General features: G+C 47.0%; 2 protein-coding genes across 2 annotated transcripts; both read left to right on the top strand.

The window, feature by feature from the left end:
- Positions 1-322: 322 nt before the first annotated feature.
- LOC115044587 (uncharacterized) lies at positions 323-3,696 on the top strand. The gene is made up of 2 exons (XM_029503707.1): positions 323-577; positions 1,324-3,696. Exons 1-2 carry the CDS (start codon positions 323-325, stop codon positions 3,694-3,696), a joined length of 2,628 nt encoding a protein of 875 aa, XP_029359567.1.
- A 15,260-nt stretch (positions 3,697-18,956) lies between these two features.
- On the top strand, positions 18,957-22,031 carry popdc3 (popeye domain cAMP effector 3). The gene is made up of 3 exons (XM_029505215.1): positions 18,957-19,462; positions 20,458-20,566; positions 21,433-22,031. Exons 1-3 carry the CDS (start codon positions 18,957-18,959, stop codon positions 21,697-21,699), a joined length of 882 nt encoding a protein of 293 aa, XP_029361075.1. The 3' UTR covers positions 21,700-22,031.
- Positions 22,032-22,262: the final 231 nt, after the last annotated feature.

The raw sequence follows: 22,262 nt of genomic DNA, 5'->3' as shown, positions 1-22,262 counted from the left end.
CAAGAGAACCATCACGTCTCACATATGCTATTGGCAGGATCAACCAGGTAGCCCAGCCGCAAAAGACAACCCCACCCCCCCTCTCTCTCCCCCACCAACGCACGCACAACCCGAGAGAGGCGAGGGGTGGGGGGGTTTCTTTCTTGCCTTTTCGAAGCCGCTGCGGCCGTCCGACGCTCCTCTTCCGGCGGAGGCGAGCCTATTTTTCGTCATCCGCGGGTCCGCGGGAGAACGGGGAGGGCTGTGAGAAACTCTGTGCTCGCCGGATAGGCCCGGAGACTGAGAGCGGGAGGCGGTCGGAGGGAGGTGACGGACGGACGGAATGAGGGAGACGCTTCCTTCTCCCCCCTTGGTCGTCGTCGTCGTCGCCTTTTTCCGCTTTCTCCCCGCAGCCTCCGGTTCCGTGGCGGGGCCTCTGAGTCAGACGGGACTACTCGGTCTCGCTTCCGACGGCTCGGCTGCCTGGGAGTACGGCGGTGGCTGCGGCGGGTTGGATGGTTACCCAAAACCCCAGCAGCCGACCCCAACCCCGCCCCGACCCGGATACATCCAAGGGGCCTCGCAGACGAACCCGCGGGTCAGGGGGGCCGGAGGAACCGTCCGCCAGAAAGGCCAGCTCGAGGCTGCCCGGCGGAGGCCCTCCGATTGCGGGTGTCTGCTTTAAGGCACGGATATGGGAATTATACTAGGGAGCCAGCCTCCTCTGGTTGATTACTTTCTTTTTGAGAGGGGCGGCACCATCAAGATTTGAACATAGTGTGGCCATAGTGCTAATCACAAGGTCATCAACCTGTGTATGGGAGAAATCTTCATTTGAATTTGGATATGGCATTGTTGGGAATGATGACTGAATGTTCTCTTTAAATTTAGCCACAGCAACTTCAGATTGAACTTCAGAACATCTTCTATAGCTGAGTTTATTCCTCATTGCTATGCAGCTCATTAAAGTAAATTCAAATATAATAAGGTCAGTCAGGAGATAGTTTTGAGGAAAAATTGTTAGCTTGTCAATTTCAATGCCATATGTTCGGACAAGATCAAGGATATGATTGCAGGCGTGAGTGGGTTCATTCACATTCTGGGAAAAGCCAATTGAGTGTAGGAGTGTGGGGGAAAAAAACCCAGAACCAAGGCTGTCACTTTTTACCTTTCTACAACAGGCGAGAACAACCAGGAAGTAAAGCAATGGGCAACAGGACAGAACCCACTGAAACTCGGAAACCCTCAGTATTGCCAAACACACCAAAAAAAAAAACCAAACAGAATTCACCCCCAACTGAGTAGCATTTGGAAAACACAGACACTCAATGTTGCCATGAACAGTCCATTACAGGATCTGCCCCCGGCCCCAGCGGTATACCCTACAAGGTATATAAAAAGTGCCCAATGCTCCTTCGGAGGATGTGGAAGCTGTTCCGAAGAATTTGGAGAAAGGGTGCCATTCCATCGTGCTGGAAGAGGGCAGAAGGATGCTTTGTACCAAAGGAAGAGAACTCCTCAACCATTGAGCAATTCCGAACCATATCTCTACTAAGTGTGGAAGGAAAAATCTTCTTTTCTGTATTGGCCAAAAGGATGACCTCTTACATGACGGACAACAAATACATCAATACGGCTATCCAGAAAGGCGGAATACCTGGCTTTTCCGGATGCCTGGAACACACGGGTGTTCTTACCCAGATGATCCGCGAGGCCAAGACCAGAAATGGCAACCTGACAGTAGTCTGGCTTGATCTGGCCAACGCCTATGGATCTATTCCTCATGCCCTAATCCATGCAGCACTAGGCCATTACCACATCCCGCGAATGATCACCAGCTACTTTGGAGGGATCCAGATGCGATTCAAGGCGGCCCATTTTACAACTCGGTGGCAGAGCCTAGAAAAGGGCATAGTGACTGGATGCACAATCTCCCCCATCCTTTTTGTCATGGGAATGAATCTGCTGATTACGGCTGCAGCAAAGGAGGCAAAGGGTCCAAAGATGGAGTCAGGCATTCAACAACCCTCAATAAGGGGTTACATGGATGACCTTACTGTGACAACCAGGACCCATGTGGAGGCGAGATGGGTGCTAGCAGCTCTGGACCATGTGGCAACATGGGCCAGACTGAAGTTCAAACCAAAGAAATCCCGTAGCATGGTGATCAGAAATGGGAAATTGACCAACAAGTTTAGGCTGCATGTGCAAGAGGAACTGATCCCGTCATTAGAGGAAAACCCCATCAAGTGTCTCGGAAAGTGGTTTGACAAATCACTGGCCGATCACAACAACATCGTCAATATGGAGAAGCAGACAGAGGAATGGTTGAGGAGAATCGAGAAGTCAGGACTGCCAGGGAAATTTAAAGCGTGGCTCTATCAACATGGACTGCTGCCAAGACTCACATGGTCACTGACTGTGTATGAAGCCCCGATGACAAGCGTGGAAGGAATGGAGAGAAAAATCAACAAGTATCTCCGGAAGTGGCTGGGGGTTCCTCCAAGCTTCACCTCAGTAGGCCTGTACATCAGATCGGGACAACTTCAACTTCCTCTGACGTCCGTGGTCGAGGAATTTAAGATTGCCAAGTGCCGAGTCGTTATGACCTACAGAGACTCCCACGATGACCAAATCAAACATGCCGGGATCACCACGAGATCCGGCCGCAAGTGGGGAGCTGAGTCAGCGGTCGCACAAGCAGAGAGCATGCTGAAGATCCGTGACATCATCGGAGCACCGTGCATAGGAAGGCAGGGTCTTGGAGCAGCCCATTTCCAGCAGTGGAGCAAAGCAGGAACCAGGGACAGAAGAGCAATGATCCAGGAGGAGGTTAGAAGTCTGGAGGAGGAAGGGCGAAGGTCAAAGGCTGTGGCGCTATCTTCCCAAGGAGCCTGGACCAAGTGGGACCTCCCCAAGCGGAAGATTACTTGGGCAGACCTATGGAGGCTGGAACCATTTCGCATTTCCTTTTTACTGCGCTCAGTGTATGACACACTCCCAACCCCAGCAAACTTGCACAGGTGGGGACTGACTGACAGCCCACTGTGCAAGCTTTGTGGGGAGAAAGGAACCATGGCACACATCCTGTCTGGGTGTAAAACCGCACTTGCCCAAGGAAGGTACAGGTGGCGCCATGACAAGGTGCTCATGACACTTGCTGACACCCTTGAGCAGGAGAGGAAGAAGAAACGGCAGAAACATCTAAAGGCCACAGCAATCCAGTTTGTAAGGGAAGGGGGAAAGCCACCAACCACAGTTACAGCAAAACCCAGTCTACTGCAAAAGGCCCAATCCTGGGAAATGAAGGTCGACCTGGGGGGAAGGCTGAAGTTCCCGCAGTTTGTCCAGACATCCCTGAGGCCGGATGTGGTACTGTGGTCAGAAGAGGCGAAGAAGATCATCCTCATAGAACTTACTGTCCCATGGGAAGAGGGGTGTGAGCAGGCGTTTGAGAGAAAAAGTGCCAAGTATCAGGACCTTCTGCACCAGTGTAGGGAGAAGGGATGGCAGGCATGGCTGTTCCCTGTTGAGGTCGGCTGTCGAGGGTTTCCTGCCCAGTCGGTGTGGAGAATGTTCACAGCCATCGGACTGGGAGGGAGGGACAGAAAGGTTGCAGCTCGCAGGATGGGGGAGGCAGCGGAGAAAGCCTCGTGCTGGTTATGGAGTAGGAGGGAGGAGGTTAGCTGGAAGCCAGGAGGAGGAGGTGGGCAGTGACTTGGCCACCACTGCCGGCCCGCCACAGGTAGGCTGTTGTGGTTAAGGGCCGAAACAGCCAGTGACCAGTGGATACCACCTGAAGACATCAAATCCTCCTGGCCAAGGCTACATTCACTCAAGGTGAATGAAGGAGAAGCATCCCCGGATGTATATGTAATCCTGCCTTTTCAACATTTTTTGGTTTTTGGATGTCTGGTAGCCGTCCTTTAAGGTGGGGGTACTCTCAGGTTTTGAGTTAATTCTGTCCTGTCCTTGTAACTTCCTGTTTTATTTTGTAGTCCTGGTTCCTTCGTGTTTCCCATTACTTTACTCCCTGATTGTGTCCCATGTTGATTGCCTTCCCTGCCCTAATGTGGATCACCTGTGTCTTGTCTAGCACTGTATATTTAAATCCTGTTTTCGGTCTAGTCCTTGTCGGATCCTTGTTGCTTGTCCGTTGTCCATGCTCTGCCTTGACGCCTTGTCCATGCCTTGTCGTTTTGTCCATGCCCTGTCAGATTTGTCTGTGCTCTGTCCATGTTTTCTTGTTCAGTTTATGTTGTAAATTTTGCTCAGATTAAAGTCTTTTTTTTTGTCACCTACCTGGTTTCTGACACCTGCAATTGGGTCCTCACCCTGCAATGCACTTCACCGCGTTTTCGGCGTGACAGCATCTCGTCTATTAGCCTCTCGAATGTGGCGGGAGCATTGCAAAGGCCAAATGGAAGGACCTTAAACTGCCACAGGCCCCCACTGGTGAAGAAAGCAGTTCTGGGCCTGGCCTCTGGGGCAGGGGGAACCTGCTGGTATCAACTGCATAGATCCAGGGAAGAGAACCAAGCCCTGCCACTGTGTCTAGGGCCTCATCAATGCGTGGGAGGGGGTAGGGATCTTTTTTTGTGACTTTGTTGAGGGGCTTGAAGTCCACACAGAACTGCCAGTCATCTTTTATCTTTTTGGGGACCATGACGACAGGGGAGGCCCTAGAGCTGGTTGAAGGTTCAATAAGTCCTGCCCATTGCACCTCCTGCAGCTCTTTGTCTGACGCTGTTTGCCAGGGTCTCATCCTGATGGCCAGTGCATCTCCTGTGTCAATGTCGTGCTGGATGAGATCTGTCCAACTCACATCATTGTCTGACAATGAAAAACAGTCTTTGAACTCGAACTGCCACAGCAGACCTTGTTCGCTGGGGGTCAGGCCATCACAGTTTTTCTCCCAGATCCCCCTTACAGCGAAGATTCTCTCCCTGCTGTTAGGCAATGCAGCAGACACTGTTCATTGGAGGCGGTGCAGCATATAGTGCAGGCGAATCATTGGAGGGGGTGATGCAAGTAGCTGACAGCATGGGGTGTGGGTGTGGGCCTGCAGTAGCCGAGGTGGCATGCATAGCGGATGGGGCATTGGGGGAGGTGCAGCAGGGGACTGTGTCAGTTTTTGTCTCAGCTGCTATTGCTGTGGTGGTGTGGGCCACTGCGCCACCCAGCTGGGGCAGATGCCCCACCATCTGAATTACATCTTCATCCAGAAAAGTGAGCATCCCTCTCCTGGTGTTGATGACACAGTCCAATGCTTTCAGAACATCTAGCCCCACAATACAGTCCTGTAGGGTCGCAGCAAACTGTCCTTTTCCCTAGATTGACTATTGCCTCCCCCACCATGGGTGTGCGCGAATCAGTGACTGATCAGTGACTTGTAGGAAAAACCTTTGTCCCGGATTTACAGCATGTCAGGTTTGACCAGTGTTGCTGACGAGCCTGTGTCCAGCAGCGCAGAGCAGTGCGCTCCTCCAATAGGGCCTACCAGCAGCCATCTGTCCATGTTCGGCCTTACATCACAGGCCACTCCAGCTGGCTATCCACCTCCTCTACTGGTGGCAACACATCTATTTTATTGTGTTGTGCTGTGTCTCCATCTCTGCAGGGTCGGGATGCCTCTCCAGTGTCCTCATCGTCCCGGTTACGTGGCCCCCATCGCGTTTCCCTGTTTCAGGGGCCTATTGGGGCACTGCCTGATCAGATGGCCAGACTGGCCATAACCCTAGCAGGTCATTGGGCCTGACCTAGGGTGCTGTTCCTCTTGCAGCATGACAGCCCGCACCAGCGGCTTCTTCGGCCCAGGCCGGTGCTGCTGTGCCCAACCCACTTGCAGTTCACTTTTTCCAAAACAGCCCCCAGAGGACCAGTATGCAGCATCTCCCTCTCCAAGGCCAGCTCCAAAGCTTCTAGGAGGGACTTGGGGTGATTCAGTAGTGTGCGCAGGTCAGCTGGTAACAGTCTCTTTTTCTCCTCACTGCTTTCCACACCTGTGGTGCTGAAAGATGCACACACCTGGCCCTACAGCAGCTGATTGAGATTCCAAACACAAAAAAACACAGAAAACCAACCAGCAAATGCCATAGAATAAGTGGGTTACAGTTCCCAAAATCCGTCACAGTGCAAATAATATAGGTGATATAAAAATTATTTGACCTTTATGCAGAATCAGCATCCATTAACTTCCATTAACTTGAACAATGTTTAGAACTTGAAGAAGTTTTTATAGTCACTGGGAGCCAGGCCAGTTGGCTAATACATGAATCATATATCCCTAACAGCTGTCGGGGAGGTTTGAAAATGGCGGACGTCAATCCATTTCTGGTCAGGCCAGAGCACACATCCATGAGGCTGGAAAGGAGCCATATTTTTTATTTTTTTTGCTGCCATTCTAGCGGCAGCCTGTAGCCGCAGCTCCTCGTCGTGTTTCATGTAAACTTGTTAATTTGTTGGTTCGCTCTTTTGTTGTTTTTTTTCTGTTCAATCACAACCTTTCTGTTAAAGTTGCGAAATGGCTTTAGTTGGTTTGGTTGGTTTGGTTTTTCTCCTACTTTTCCTACTTTTTGTAACTTGGAAGATCGCCGCCGGCAGTTGTGGCAGTTGATTGCGCTGTGTAAACCCGCGCTGTTGCCTGGAGACAGGCCTGTGGTCCCGCAGGAGCTACGGAGGAGACGCCGGGGCTGCAGGTCCGGAGCGAAACGGAGGGAAAGAAGGAGAAGACACAAACCAGCGGTCCCAGCGATCATAACGGGAACAACAGGTCTTTGGGGAACAAGACGGACGAACTGGCAGCGCTTGTGAAGACCCAGAGGGAATACCGTGACTGGAGCATATTTTGCTTCAGTGAAACATGGCTGCACTCACACATCCCGGACAGCAGCGTTGAGGTCCCAGGTTACAGTTTGGTACGGGGAGACAGAGACTTTTCCAAATGTCATGAAGGAACGTCTCTATAACTCAGACATCAAACTGCTGGCTGTAGGAATGCGCCTGTATTATTTACCAAGGGAGTTGACGTACACCATTGTTATCACTGTTTACACCCCCCCGTCAGCTGATGCAGCGGTAGCCTGTGAAGTCATCAGCTCCACCGCTGCCAAACTACTGACTGAACACCCAGATGTGTAATGCTGCTGTTACACTGCAATTTCCCAGTCTGGGTGTCATCCTTTAGCAGCGTCACCTGGGAAAAAGCTCTCTCAACGTGGCCATTTGATGACAATCTGATGACACCCAGTGCTAAATCTTTAACACACTGGTTTCCTCCAGCCTCTTGAAATGCTTCAACTTCCAGCCAAAATCGTCAATGGCCTGATCACTTGAGAAGCCGGCTGATTCAATGTTTCTCCACTGGCTCTCCAAGGTGAAAACTCAGCGGGCAAGTCTTTTACTCCAGGCCTATTTATTTACATCACCAGCTTTGGACAAAAAAGCTCCAGTTTGTGGAGCATTTCAATTGATGCAGGAAGATACATTTGATACTACACAAGCACTTCTTTTAGAAAATCAAAGCAGTGTGTAGAAAAACTATCCTGCTCCTGTGCTAATGTGTTGGCTTCCAGCTGTTGATGATTACCCCAGGTCCATGACCTGGTGTGAGAGGTAGAGGCTTAATGATTTAAGGTCAAGTTCCCTGAGAAGACTGTCGTTGTTCATGTGCAGTATGCTGGGCTTCACAACTCTCCTCAATGTCAACATGTACAGCCTGTCAAGAGCCCGAAAAACACCCAGCATATCTCCTGTTTCCATCTGGAAATATTTGTTCACAGTTTTGATTTCCATCAACATGGGAAGGAGGAAATGCATGTACAGACTGATTGATTTGTCACTGTACATTCCATTCAAAAGCCTGGCTGCATAGCAATGGTTGGCAATTGAAACCAAACTGAAGTGCATCTTGAGGGCATCTTCCTGCTCTAAAATTCTTTTGATACAGTCTGAGATCACCAACCAACGGGTTGAGCTGGGGGACATGAATTTCAGAGGATTTCCATCGTCATTGACGGCCTTGTAGACACTGTTATAGTCACTCTGGCATTTTGCTGTGTGTGTGAACTAGTTGTAGGTTTCTCTTATCATGTAGTCCAGATTGCTTGGAAGAAGTTGCATTGCCTTATGAGCCACTTTATCCAGTGAGTGGCAAACGCAGCGAATACGCTTAAAACTCAGCTGCTTCTGTTTGAGCAGTGTGAAAATTGAATGATTTTTTTCCGACCGTAACACTTGCGCTGTTTGTAGCAATTCCCACCATACGTTTGATGTCCAGGCCACATTCACTCAGGAAAAAAACAACAGCATCTGATATTCCTTGAGCATCACCACTGAGATGATCAACAAGCCCCAAGTAAGTACTGACAAACTTATTGTGCTTCTATGATCGGTACTTCACACATATGCAGAAGAGCTTGTGAACTGATACATAGATAGTTTCGTCCAGATAGAGAGAATATGGAGACTCAAAAATATCATCTTTTAACTTTCTTGCCTCCCCTGCTCCTCCTCCCTGTGCCCAGTGGGCATTTCTATTCCTCTTCCCTTGGCTCACGAGGCACACCTGCTCTGAATCTGCCTGCAATCAACCTTCCATATATACCCTCCTCAGATTGCTCTTTGCTGCCAGACTATTCAGCCTGTTCTGTGTTTCTAGTGATCTATTCTAAGTGATTACCCAGTTCTCCAGTGACCACCTTTTTGTCTTTTGTAACTGTGCCTTCTTTTCCCTTTTTGTCAGGTTACATGGTGTGTCCTCATCAGCGTTGCCTCTGCCTTGCCCTTGGCTCCTTGTTTGGTTTTGTTTTGTTTCAGGCTTTTTTCTTTCAGTTGTAGTAGAGTTCAGTTGTTGGTAGAGCACAGACAAGCATTATGAGATGTTGCTGGAGTTTTTGGCGATCTCAGGAGCAGTGTGGTCCAGCTGGGGGACTGCATGGACCAACTGTCAGCTCAGCTCTCCAACCTCAAGCCAACCGATGCTGACTCACCTCTGGCTGCTCCTGCTCCACCTGCCTCAGGAGCCCTTCATCCCCACTCCCGCTAGGTATTCAGGAGATGTAGGGACCTGCAGAAAATGTTTGCATCAATGCAAACCTTTACCACTTTCTAGTTAGTTAAACACCCCCACACAAGAAGTCGCAGACGCCAGGATGAGTTGTTTATATGGCAGGTATGAAACTGTAATAAACGGATACAGTATACATGCATCAGTATACACAAATTATGCAGTGATTATGAATTCAAGCTTAATATAAATCATAGACTGTCTCGTTACATCAATATGAAATAAAATAATGCACTGAAAGGTAAGACTTGTAAATAGTTCATTAAAACACTGATGAACTACTTAAATGTACCATTTCTAACATATAATATTCATCTAAACATCTTTTTTTACTGCAATACTCACAGACAATGCCTTTTATGAACTCAAACACAGCTACAGCACACAACACCTTGCTGTCTCTGTGTTCTGGATCAAACTGATCAGGGTCTGACCAGGGTCCTCATCGTCCCGGTTATGCGGCCCCCATCCCATTTCTCTGTTTCAGGGGCCTAATGGGGCACTGCCTGATCAGATGGCCAGACTGGCCAAGTGAGTGTTCAGAGTCTGCGTGGCACAGTCTGAACACTCACTTCCTGTTTCTCTTAAAGAGCCAGTGCACATAACAAACTAATGGCAGAGCCAGAATGCATACTTTTCAGACAGCTCCAATGTAGCGTATGAGCTTACAGGTAGGAAGAACTTCAGCTTGGGCAGTGGCGTTACATTCTTCCAGCTCCTCTGTTAGCTGGTCTTTTTCCCTGTTTATTATTGAGATGAAAAAGGTTTTTGATCACCTGTTACACAGTAAAGAGGCCGCAAAACGTCTCCTCTCCCTTCGGCATGGGTCCACTAGTGTAACTGACTTGTTTTGGCTGCTGAGAGTGGGAGGACAATTGCGCCTTACAGAGCATCTTTTTGCAAGCCCTTAATGGGGATCTTAAGGATGAGTTAGTTGCTTGTGATGAGACCTCATCCATAGAGGAGCTAATCTCTCTTGCCATCCACCTATACAACAGGCTGCACGAAAGACGTAGGGAAAGGCGAGATAGGAGGAGGAAGCCCCCTCCAATAGGCTACCCTGACACCCACCTCCCACCCACCTTGGGGTTCTGCCTCTTCGCCCACAGGTGCCTCCAATGAGCTCTTGCCGGTTCCATCCCCAGCTTCAGCCTTCAATGAACCCATGCAGCTGGGTCGGATGAAGCTTAGGCCAGCTGAACTTCAGTGCTGATATGTGGATCTTGTCAGTCACTTCCCCTCAGAGTGACTCTGGAGTCTATAACAATTTCACTTACTCTGCGTTTGTTGTTGAGGCCAGTTAGGCTTGAGGAGCCCAGAGAAGTACTTGCCCTGGATAGCCGGCTCCTCTCCCAGATCACCCACCACACGGTCCCTATTTCACTCCTGCTTTCCAGAAACCATCATGAGACACTCACCCTTCTCTTCATCCAGCACTTCTCTACTACTACTCACCCTTTAACCCACACATAGACTGCTCCTCACTTTCTATAACCAATTGGATTTTGCTTTGCCACTCTTACTGTCATTGCTGCACCACACTGTAATCTCCACCAACTCGTTCACACATCCCTTAGCCCTTAGACCTATCGTCCATGCCCCTAGAGTACCACCACCTCCAGGAGGTTTTTGGGATTCTTTATTCAGAAGTAAGACAAGACCCTTTGACCCTGCATAGACATTCGTGGGTTAAATGGCATAACTTTAAAAAACAAATGTCCTCTCCATCTAATTGACTCTGTCTTCAGCCTGCTGCATGAAGTCAAGGTGCTCTCCAAGCTAGACTTGCCTAACGCCTATCATCTAGTAAGGATTTGGGAGGGGGATGAGTGGGAGATGGCGTTCAACACCCCTCTCAATCTTTTACAATAACCTGTGATACCCTTTGGACTCACTAATGCCCCTTCTGTGTTCCAGTGCCTGGTCACTGACATGCCCAGAGAGTTGCTTAAGAAGTTTATCTTTGTCTATTTGGATGACATTTTGATTTTCTCTAGGGACCTTAAAGAGCATGTGCAGCACGTCAGCCTGGTCCTCCAAAGACTATTGGAGAACTGACTCTTTATTAAAGCCGAAAAGGGCAAGTCTCATGTCTTCTCAGTGTTATTTAGAGGCCTTGTCGTGGAGGAGGGCCAGCTTAGGGCAGACCCAAAGAAGATCAAAGCCATGGCAGAATGGCCCACACCATCCTCCAGGAAACAGCTGCAACACTTCTTGGGATTTGCTGACTTCTACCATCACTTCATCAAGGACTACAATAAGGTAGCAGTTCCCCTCAATGCTCTAAATGCTCTCAATTTAAGGTAACCTTTGACTGGATTCCAGTGGCGGAAGCCTCCTTCCAAATTCTCAAGCCCTATTCACCTCTGCACCAGTCTTCCTTCACTCATCCTGACCCCTCCTGACAGTTTGCTGTGGACATAGATGCCTCTGGTACTTGGGCTGTACTTTCCAAACACTCCACTCCCCAGAAACTGAATCCTTTTGCTTTCTTCTCTTGTCTGCAGCGGAGAGGAATTATGATGTGGGGAATAGGGAATTACTGGCCGTGGTATTTGCCCTACAGCAAGCACTGGCTGGAGGGAGCCACACATCCATTTATATTTCAGACTGACCACAAGAATCTTTCCTACCCCCACTCTGCTCGCAGGTTGAACTCATGCCAGGCTTGGTGTTTCTGGGACGGTTCAACTTCTCCATCACTGTTATATGCCCCCCTCCATCTGATAATCCTGATCCTTCCTCATCCTGTCTGTCACCTTCCTAACAGGTGTGGCCGCTCAGTAATTAAGGTGCCCATATAGAGGGGCAGGGGAATGAAATCATGTGTGGGTCATGTTTGGGTAGAGGGGAGAACACTGTTCCGCTGTCCTCCAGTGGGGGCACAACTCCAAGATTTCCTGCCATCCGGGGATCCACAGGATGCTCACGTTCTTACAGTAACGTTTCTGGTGGCCTTCCATGGTGACATCAAGGAATATGTGTCAGCTTGTTCTGTCTGTGCCCATAGAAAATCCTCCCATCGAGCGCCGTCTGGCCTAATACGTCCTCTCCCAGTCCCTCAGCACCCTTCATCACAGATCTCCCTGGATTTCATCACCGGATTGCCCCCTTCCAAAGGTAATACAGTCATACTCACCATTGTTGATCAGTTCTCCAAATGTGCCCACCTCTCCCCAAGTTACCCTCTGCCGTGGAAACAGCCTCTCTGCCAATCCAACATGTGTTCCATCACCATGGCATCCCGGAAGACATTGAGGTCCAATGAGGTCCTCCGTTTTCCTCTGCTCATCTGCTCATCCATCAGTACTTCAGTCAGTCTCTCATCCAGTTACCATCCCCAGACTAACAGCCAGACACAACAGTTCAACCAAGACCTGGAGTCCGCCCTTCACTGCGTTGCTACCCAATGCCCTGTCTTCTGGGCCCCCCACCTTCCATGGGTGGAATATAACCACAACTCCCTGGTCTGCTCAGCCATAGGTATGTCTCCATTCATGGCTTCCTTGGAATTTTAACCACCCATGTTTCCTGACCAGGAGTCTGAAGTAGCTGTCCCATTCGTCAAAGACCATCCCCAGTGAGCCCACCAGATCTTGTAAGGCCACCCGGAATCTGAGTTTGGGGAATTCTCACAGGATCCCTGCCCTGCCAAAAAACAGGTCAGAAAGTCTGGCTCTCCACTGGTGAGACATCCCCCTCCAGGTTGAATCCCACACCATTTTCTATTGCACTACTTTGGTTGTTACTTTGACTTTTAAAAGATTGTGTTTTACCTCATCTCTCTCTGCCTCGGGGGTCCTGTTTTTTTGGAACCATGACAGCAAACACTTTATCAATATATTGTAAACACCATCCCTGCATCACTTCCTACTCATGGGCCTACGCTTGCGCTTGCTAACCCCCAGGTCATGGGGCTGACTCTGGTTAGACCGCGGGTGGTGGGGTATGGGGTGGATGGCTGGTTGTTGGGGGGAAGAGAGGGGCCCTCATGTCCTGCTCCTTCATGAACTTGCTTTAACAGTTCAGTGGTGCTGGCTGTTGTTGGATCTCTGGGGCTGTGGGTTTGGCATCTTTAGTGCTCCCACGCGCTAAAGAGGTGGAGGGAGCCTGAATCCCCTCACCCACTCCGGTGATTGTATCAAGAATATTTAGGGAATGTCCACATGCATGTCTGGCTTTTTTACCAGCTTGTGTCAGGTCAAATCACAAAGAATTGATGAATCTGGCCAAAATGGGCTGAGCTGTTCTCTCAACCGATCACTATATCCACTGTCTGAACTGCTTTGATTTGGTTCCTCTTTTGGGACACTCCAAAGATAAACATACAAATTCTCTGGACTGAGGAGGTGGCAGGAAAATCACAGCAACATTCACTATACCATATACTACCATCACTACTTGCTTCCCTTTCTTTGTTCATCCTGCTGCGTCTTGTCTGTCCTTTATTTCCCCCAAGATTCGCTGTGTTGTGGCACTGTCCTCCACGCCTCACAAAGGTAATTTAACTCAATAAAGACCAATAAACTTGCTTTGAGGGAGGGCTGGTGATGGTCACAGACATGAACTGGAATAATTAAACATTTAGCTGCAAGTGCATCAATCTCATAAAAAGTTGACACACCTTGTGGTGTTAAACTATGAGGATAAATGCAGGCAAAATATATGTGTGTATATATTGTGTTTATTTTATTTTATTTTATTATTGTGTTTATACAATACAGTGCTCAAGCTCATCCTTTAGCAACCTTCTGAGACTTTATTCCAGTTTTGTTAATTTGGTTATCCACCCTGGATGACAGGTTGGTGCCCGGAGATTTTCTATTTGTAGTCGATATTTCTGACTATTAAAGAGTATGTGTATCTGTTAGTAACACACAAATTCACATCTAAAGATTTCAGTTCATTGAGTCCATCAACAGGTCTTAATGTCCATGTCTCCCCTGTTGGGCTTTTTGTACTCAGAACTCCATCTTCTCTTACTCTTGATTCGTCTTTCGAATCATCAGCATTGTTCAAATTATCCGGTGTAGCGAACAACTTTACGTCCCCCAGTAGTCCTTGGACCACTGGACGCATGTGAGTCATTTGTCCATTTGTCAGATTATTTACCATCCGAGCTCCCTGCAGGCCAATCATCATGTTTGTGTGTCTGTCCATTGCTTGCAAGCACCGTCTCCTCAGGATGGGTAGGATCCAAAATGTTAAAAAAGAAACCAGAAATTATGTAATACCAAGTCTTGCTTCCTTCACACCTAGACTCGTGCCATTTTCGACGGAAGACTTTCACATACACCTGATCTCTTGGCACCACTGGTCGGGCTGGATCCTGGTCCTGGTTGACTCCACAGGCTTTTTCTCACAAGTATATAGATCTATGGACAGCAGTTAGTTGTTCATATTCTCTCAATAAACAGGTGGAACAGATTCGATGAATAAGCACTGACAAAGTCCTTTGAAAAACAGCACTGAGTGGACAGGCTGAACCTTTGATTATAAACGTGGGAAAAGTGGGAGGTTCAAACTATTAATTTAAAAAATTTGGTGGGATGTAACCCAATCACATATAATGGTTTCTGTGCCCATGCTCCAATATCATTTCAATAGAGGACTTCTCCCCTACACAGGTTGATGATCTTGAAAAAGCAGTTGCAAACCAATTGTGTGAACAGTTAGATAGTAATGGCTTGTTTGAAGAATATATCACAACAGCACTGATAAAAGTTACCAAGGATATTCTAATGTCTCTACACGGTAGCTTGACCCTCATACTCTTCCTGTTGGGTCTTAGTGCTGCATTTGACACTAGTGACCATGATGTTTTATTACAGAGACTGGAACATGAAATTGGGATTAAAGGAAATGCTGGTTTAAATCATATTTAAAATAAAAATCTTATCAAATTTACTTATATAATCAGTATATTCATTAATTCTGTCAGGCTGCCGCTTGACCTTATAGACCGGGCCCCCATCAATCACCTCAGGAGGAGGAGGGGGTGGGAGGGGCGGGACCAGGGAACTCTCCTTGGCAGGTTTGACCTGGCTGACATGGAATGTGGGGTGGATCCGGAGGGAGCGAGGTAAGCGCAGACGGACTGCGGCCGGGCTGATGACCTTGGTGATGGGGAAAGGCCCCACAAAGCGTGGGGCCAATTTCTTAGAAGGAACCCGAAGGTGTAAGTTCTTGGCAGATAGCCATACTCTCTGACCTGGACGGTAAGCGGGTGCGGGCCGTCGCTTGCGGTCCACCGCTTTCTTGGTGCGATCCCCCTGGCGGATCAACACCTGTCAAGCCGCTGCCCAGATGCGTCGGCAGCGGCGGATCAGGGCGTGGGCAGAGGGGACCGTTACTTCAGGTTCCTGGGCCGAAAAAACGGGTGGGTCATACCCGTAAACGCACTTAAAGGGAGAGAATCCGGTGGCTGAGGTGGGGAGAGAGTTGTGGGCATATTCGACCCAGACCAGGTGGTTGCTCCATGTCGAGGGGTTCTGGGACACTAGGCAACGGAGGCCGGTTTCCAGCTGCTGGTTGAGGCGTTTGGTCTGGCCGTTGGCCTCCGGATGATAGCCTGAGGTCAGGCTGGCTTTGGTCCCGATGAGTCGGCAGAATTCCTTCCAGAATCGCGACACGAACTGGGGCCCCCGGTCTGAAACAAAGTCCTTAGGAAAACCATGAACCTTGAACACTTGGTTTATCATTATTTCAGCCGTCTCCTTGGCTGAAGGCAGCTTCGGTAAAGCAATGAATCTGGTCATCTTGGAAAATCTATCCACCACCGTAAGGACAGTGGGAGCCCTGTGACGAAGTCCATCGAGATGTCCGACCAAGGTCGGGAAGGGATGGGCAAGGGTTGCAATAGTCCCATTTGTGACCTGGAGGACGCCTTATTCCTGGCACAGACCGGGCACGCCTCGATGTACTCCCGAACCTCCGATTCCATGGCAGGCCACCAGAACCTCCGGGAGATGACGAACATCGTCCGCCGGACTCCCGGATGACAGGAAAGCAGCGAGGAGTGGGCCCAATGAATCAACTGTGGGCGTAGGTTGACCGGGACGAACAATCGATTTTCGGGACACCCACTAGGTGACAGAGCCTCACCATTAGCTTGCTTAACCTCATTTTCTATCTGCCAAGTCACCGCTCCAACCACACAGGTCAGTGGCAGGATAGGCTCGGGTTCCTTGGCAACCGGCTCAGGGTCGTAGAGACGTGACAAGGCGTCCGGTTTTATGTTCCGGGACCCTGGCCTGTAAGAGATGGAGAAAGAGAAGCGGTTAAAGAAGAGCGCCCACCTGGCCTGACGGGAATTCAGTCTGTTGGCCTTGCGTATATATTCCAAGTTCTTGTGGTCCGTCCAGACAATGAATGGCTGTTCGGCTCCCTCCAACCAGTGTCTCCACTCCTCCAGGGCCACCTTGACCGCTAGCAGCTCTCGGTTGCCAACGTCATAATTGCGCTCTGCTTTAGATAACCTTCGGGATAGGAAGGCGCATGGGTTCATTTTCCCATCCAGGTCGGACCGTTGGGAGAGGACGGCCCCAATTCCCTCATTGGAGGCATCCACCTCTACTGTGAACTGTCGTCTGGGATCCGGCATTGTGAGAATGGGAGCTGTGGTGAAGCGGGACTTCAGGGTCTGGAAGGCCGTCTCTGCCTCTGGAGACCAGGAGAACCGTACCTTGGATGAGGTTAGTGCGTGCAGTGGGGCCGCTATGGCGCTGAAGCCTCTGATGAACCGCCTATAAAAGTTAGCAAATCCGAGGAACTGCTGAACCTTCTTGCGGCTATCAGGTGTGGGCCAGTTGGCCACAGCGCTAACTTTAGCCGGGTCCATCTGTACTCTCCCAGGGGCTACGATGAAGCCCAGGAAGGAGATGGTGTCGGCATGGAACTCGGCTGATGTACTCCACTGAACAATATGAAATATATATATATATATATATATATACTATTGCTTTAAGTTTTTTCCTTCAAAGTTCAGTTTGCTATGATCTCGCCTTTCCTGCTCAGCCAGCTTAACTACATCCCCTAGTTTTGGCTTATTACTATGTTTGGACTTTTTGTTACCTTGCTTGGCTGAGAATAAAGCTTTAAGTTTGGATTTATCCTGCCTTGCTGTATTGATTCTGCACTTGGATTCCCATTGACTATACACCGTAACACAGGTTTTACTTTGTTGTTTAGGAGAGTTAAACATGCCCTGAATCTGACACCCTCAGTGGACTCCTGGAACTACTACCCTGCCAGTTCTATCAAGGGAGACCTAAAAATAAAACAGCAAGATAACATGAGCAGATTGAAGCAGAGTCATTATTTTTTGTTTCTGGTGGGTACACCTTAAGCAAAGTGGTGTGTGATTGAGCGCGTGCTGCTCAGCAGCTATTTTCCCTCTGCCTTAATGCATATAGCATAGCATGTGTTGCCTATAATTGGAACACCTGCTTGAATTTTTTCTAGTCCCGTACATGCCCTGGTTTCAAGCTCAAGTCTCTCCCTTTAGAGCATGAGCCAATGACAGAGAATAGCAGATGGAATCGACCTATATGTGTAAATATATGGGCCAGAGTCAGGCTTTGGAGTCAGGTCTATACTGTGCCATTAGTCTATTAAGCTATTTTGATTGTTCCCTACCAACATCAGTACAGAGGGGTACATTTCAGTCCATTGATATCTGTACATAGGCTGAACAACAGAAATACACGTATTCACACATATTCCTACCTATGCACAACACTGTCACACACAGATTGTCCATGGTAAAGTGCTTTATAAATAGAATGTGTTATGAGGGGATGTGCAAGCTCTGTTTGAATACACCCTTCCATGTACACAAAAATGCAACAATTCTATGTTGTTCTTTACTCCTTCGTCCTTCATTGTTAATAGTGTGTCTGAAAACTGGGTTGGACCTGGGAGGGAGGCTTCTGCAGCAGCTCCATATGTCTGACAGATATGCCATCAACACTCATATTCTGACTTTTGGCAAACAAATACAGTCACCTTCACTGGTTACAGATGATAGCAGAGTATGTCTACTTCTCCAGCTACAAAAAATCACAAAGTCTTATGGGCCTCCATAGCTCCTGTCCACTCACCTGTCTTTTACTTACTCACTATTAATCCATTTGAATAATAATAATTCTTTTTCAATATTTCATATTAGAATGAGGAGTATTTTTAGAAATAATGAAGAAAAAATATTCTTTTTTTTAGATTTGTCAACTTGCCAGTATCACACAGACATATCAAATGCAGTTGTTTTATTTGTTAAAAATAACCTTTTTTACATTTATTGGAAATCACACCAATATGTTCACAAAGTGAATACCATTGAGAAGCATCTGGAGACATGGATTGTGACCGCAGAAGGAATTCTGAGTCTGTTTGTGCTTTTAATCTTGATTTGACTCCTTTGAAATTGAGAATCTGGCCACAGCCAAAACGATATATTTATGTTTGTCTGTTGTATATATCGTGGCTGCACAGCCGACTGGCAAAGTGAGTTAAAATTTTATATAGAGTTTTATTAAATTTCAATGAATTGATATTGTAAATTAGAGAATCCAATATAAAAAAATCAAATGTGACATTCAAGTTAATTAATATTGACTTCACCCCCTCTTCTTACGTTTGTTTGAGCGTAGTTAAGGAGGCTGCTTCATGTTACTCTGTCTAAATAGGAGTGTTATTACTATTGATTCTGTCAACTAGATTTTTATTTTATTTTTTTTAAACCCGGACATTCTCTGGCCATGTTCTGAATCGGTGCTCTCCACAGAGAAGCCGTGTTCTCGCGAACAAATGTTCTTGTCCTCGTGGTGTGTTCTGACCACTCAGCCTGCGAGGACGCTGACTGTGAGAGTTCAGTCAACTCTGCCACTAGTTTCATTCACTCTGGTCAGACATGGAGCCTCCGGACTTCGAAGCCATGAATTTCACCGTGGAGCCCGTCGCATCGACCTACCCGATATGTGGGGAGTGGAGAGACAGCTTGGAGAGCTCCGTGTTCCACCTCGCCAACATTTTCTTATTCCTCGGCTTCATGGGCGGCAGCGGTATCTACGGACTGCTCTACCTGTTCACCTTCCTGACACTGGGCTTCTTCTGCTGTACGCTCTGGGCCTGGTCCGAACCCTGCACCACAGACTCTTTACTGTGGAGTTTCGCGCTCTTCAGCGTGTGTCTGGGACAGGTTCTACATGTTGCATACCGGCTTAGAAGCGTCTCCTTCGAGAAGGATTTCCAGGAGCTGTACCACTGCCTGTTTCAAAAACTGGGGGTGTCGCTCACACACTTTGGGAAGATAGTGACCTGCTGCGACGGAGAAATCCACACCATAGAGCAGAACCACTGCCTCGCCATTGAGGGAAAAACCGCCATAGATAAGCTGACAGTGCTTCTATCTGGCAGGTGACTAAATAGCGCAGTAAGACTCTTTCCTGAAGACATAAATTTGAGTCTTGTTATATCTAGCAGCCCAAGTCGTGAAATATAATGGTAAAGTAAAAAGACACATTCAAAATTATTTAGATGTACAAGTGCTCATCAAAATCTACAAAACTGTTTGACATAGCCTGAGTCATGTCATATTCAACCTCAAGTACAGTGGGTGGGTACGTAAAGAATGAGAGCAGGAGGAGGGGATATTTTAACAGGTGTAGGCAGGAACATATGGTGCTGCATGGAGGTCATATAAATAATGCTTTATGGAGTTGATGAAGATATGAGAGCAGTAGGAATTGCAGGAACATGGGGTAGTGATGATTCATCCCCTGCAGGATGAGGACAGGAAGAGGGAGGAGAGGAACTGGGAGAGACAGAGACTTTCGAAACATGGTTAGTAACAGAAGCTGCTATTTCTCTGATAAAGAATTGGAAGTCTAGATAGGGGGAAAAAGAAGTGAAATGCTCCAGTCATACCTTGCAAATGCTGTAGCTAATGCTAAGGGTTCTGCTAAGGAACCAAACTTGGCACTGAAGTTGAACTTTATTCAATGCCTTTATGGAAAGTGTGAAATATGTTTAAACACAAATAAGAGGCAGGCAATCAAGCAGGTGTGGTTACTTTTAGAGAAAAGCAAAAATAAAAGGTCAGATCATCTTTAGTGATACCCCATCAAATCATCACAGCTATTGCCTTCTTAGACCTTATTAGACTTAGCACGAGAGGGTCAGAGGGGAGAGAGAACATGAGCAAGCTGAGAGAAGCTGCAATAAAAAGTATAGATTGAAGCCCAAGTCCACTATATGTGCACTATTATTAGCAGCATTTGAAAATAGGGATTCAAATGTCCAACATTCTATTGATTATTGACATAGTTCAATAATCATTAATACCAAAGTGTTGATGTGCATGTCATGTTAAATAAGAGTGTAATTAAAATTTTCCATACATTCTCCTACAGAGTCAGTGTGACAGTAAATGGAGAGTTTCTTCATTATATCTACCCTTTCCAGTTTCTGGATTCACCTGAGTGGGACTCTCTCAGACCATCAGAGGAGGGTGTCTTTCAGGTTAATTCTTTTAAACTTCTGCATGTGCAAAAATATTCAGACAGTAGTAATCCTGTTGTAGCATTACTGTAGCTTTTCTGAGACTATCCTGAGCCTTTATTGTGTTCCTTTGTTTTCTTCCGTATGTCTTATTTATATGTGCCCAATTGCTTTGGAGATATAAGATAAGATAATCCTTTATTAGTCCCAAAGTGGGTAAATTTGCAACTGGTATTTCGATGCTTTCCACGTCGTGGCATGAGAAGTATATCATGCGATATGGTGTGCTATATTACCTGCAGTTGCATTTGTTTTCAGGTGGACCATTTCCATGGTCCTGGAGTTTTTAACGCTGGGTCACTGGACTGGCTCATTTGGGCTCTTGATTAAATTGAGCTGTGGCCCTTAGCAAATCTTAATATTTTCTAATAAACACATAAAGCTTAAGCACCACTGAAACAACTAAAAAGACAGTATAAATGGTCTGAGCATTGTTTATTACAGTGACATAGCACTCACAATGCACTCCACTAAGCTGTACTGTTAAAAATTAGATTTTAACTATTTAAAGTGAGGGAACTAGTTAATATTCAATGTTGATATGGTTACAGGATGGAACAAATCAGTGATTGCATGGAAAAGACTGAGATGCAGTTTTTCTCTCTAGTTGTAAATGCCATGGTTCAGTGCAGCAGCCATGTATGCCAATGTTTTGTTTTCTATCATTTTATGTTCATTTTAGGTAGAAACTACTACTATTCCTTATTACAACTTAAAGTTTGCATGCATCTATTTTTGTTAATATATCAATGAAACTCATATACTTTAATATACCAATGTAAGTGCTTTCAGAATTTATATCTCTGTTAAATCGTTATTCTCCACAGGTGACTCTGCGTGCCGATAACCCCTGTCGATACGTGGCATGGAGGAGGAAGAAACTCTATCTTCTTTTTGCAAAGCATCGCTACATAGCTAAGATTTTTGCTCTGGTTGTACGCAATGACATTGCAGAGAAGCTGTACTCTCTCAATGATAAGGCTCTCAATGGGTCTGGGCACCGCTATGATCTACGCCTACCAAGTTACTGTCACATTCCAGGGACCGAATTAGAAAAGGCTAATGTCCTCCTCCAGGGTGGGAGGACAGCATGATCACACACATTGACTCAGTGTGTAGTCTCATTTTGTTTGGGTAAAATATCTTTGAATCATATCTCTCATTATGAAACTTGGTTGCAAAATTGGTGGTAATGCTGTTAGCTGGTTGAGCTGGAGAAGAAATTTAAAACACCAAAGCAATTAAAACCAAAGGAAGCCTGAGAAACCTATTCAGCACACAGCCTGAACAGTGCCGTCCAGTTCTCTTACTATGTACACATTCATAGTGGACACTTATTGTGACTGCCTACTGTTGGGAATGTCTCATTGCTGTGGTTTTACTCAACAAAGATCTCAGATATTTCAATCTGTTTCATCCAGTCAAGTGCACATTGATAAGGTCATCTTCTGACTCTCATGTAGCTGCTGGTTTGCAGTCATTTGGCTTCACAGATATTCAGCGCATTTAATTATTAATTTAATACAAGTTAGCAAAGTACAACGAATTGAAACTGGCATATATATATATATATATATATATATATATATATATTATAATTGCTATAATTGCTAAATTATAATAATTGTTATAATTGCCTTTGTTTACTGATATGTTG

This window comes from Echeneis naucrates, chromosome 6 (assembly GCF_900963305.1).
Source record: "Echeneis naucrates chromosome 6, fEcheNa1.1, whole genome shotgun sequence".
NCBI classification, from domain to species: Eukaryota; Metazoa; Chordata; class Actinopteri; order Carangiformes; family Echeneidae; genus Echeneis; species Echeneis naucrates.
This window is presented reverse-complemented; position numbering and strand designations above follow the sequence as displayed.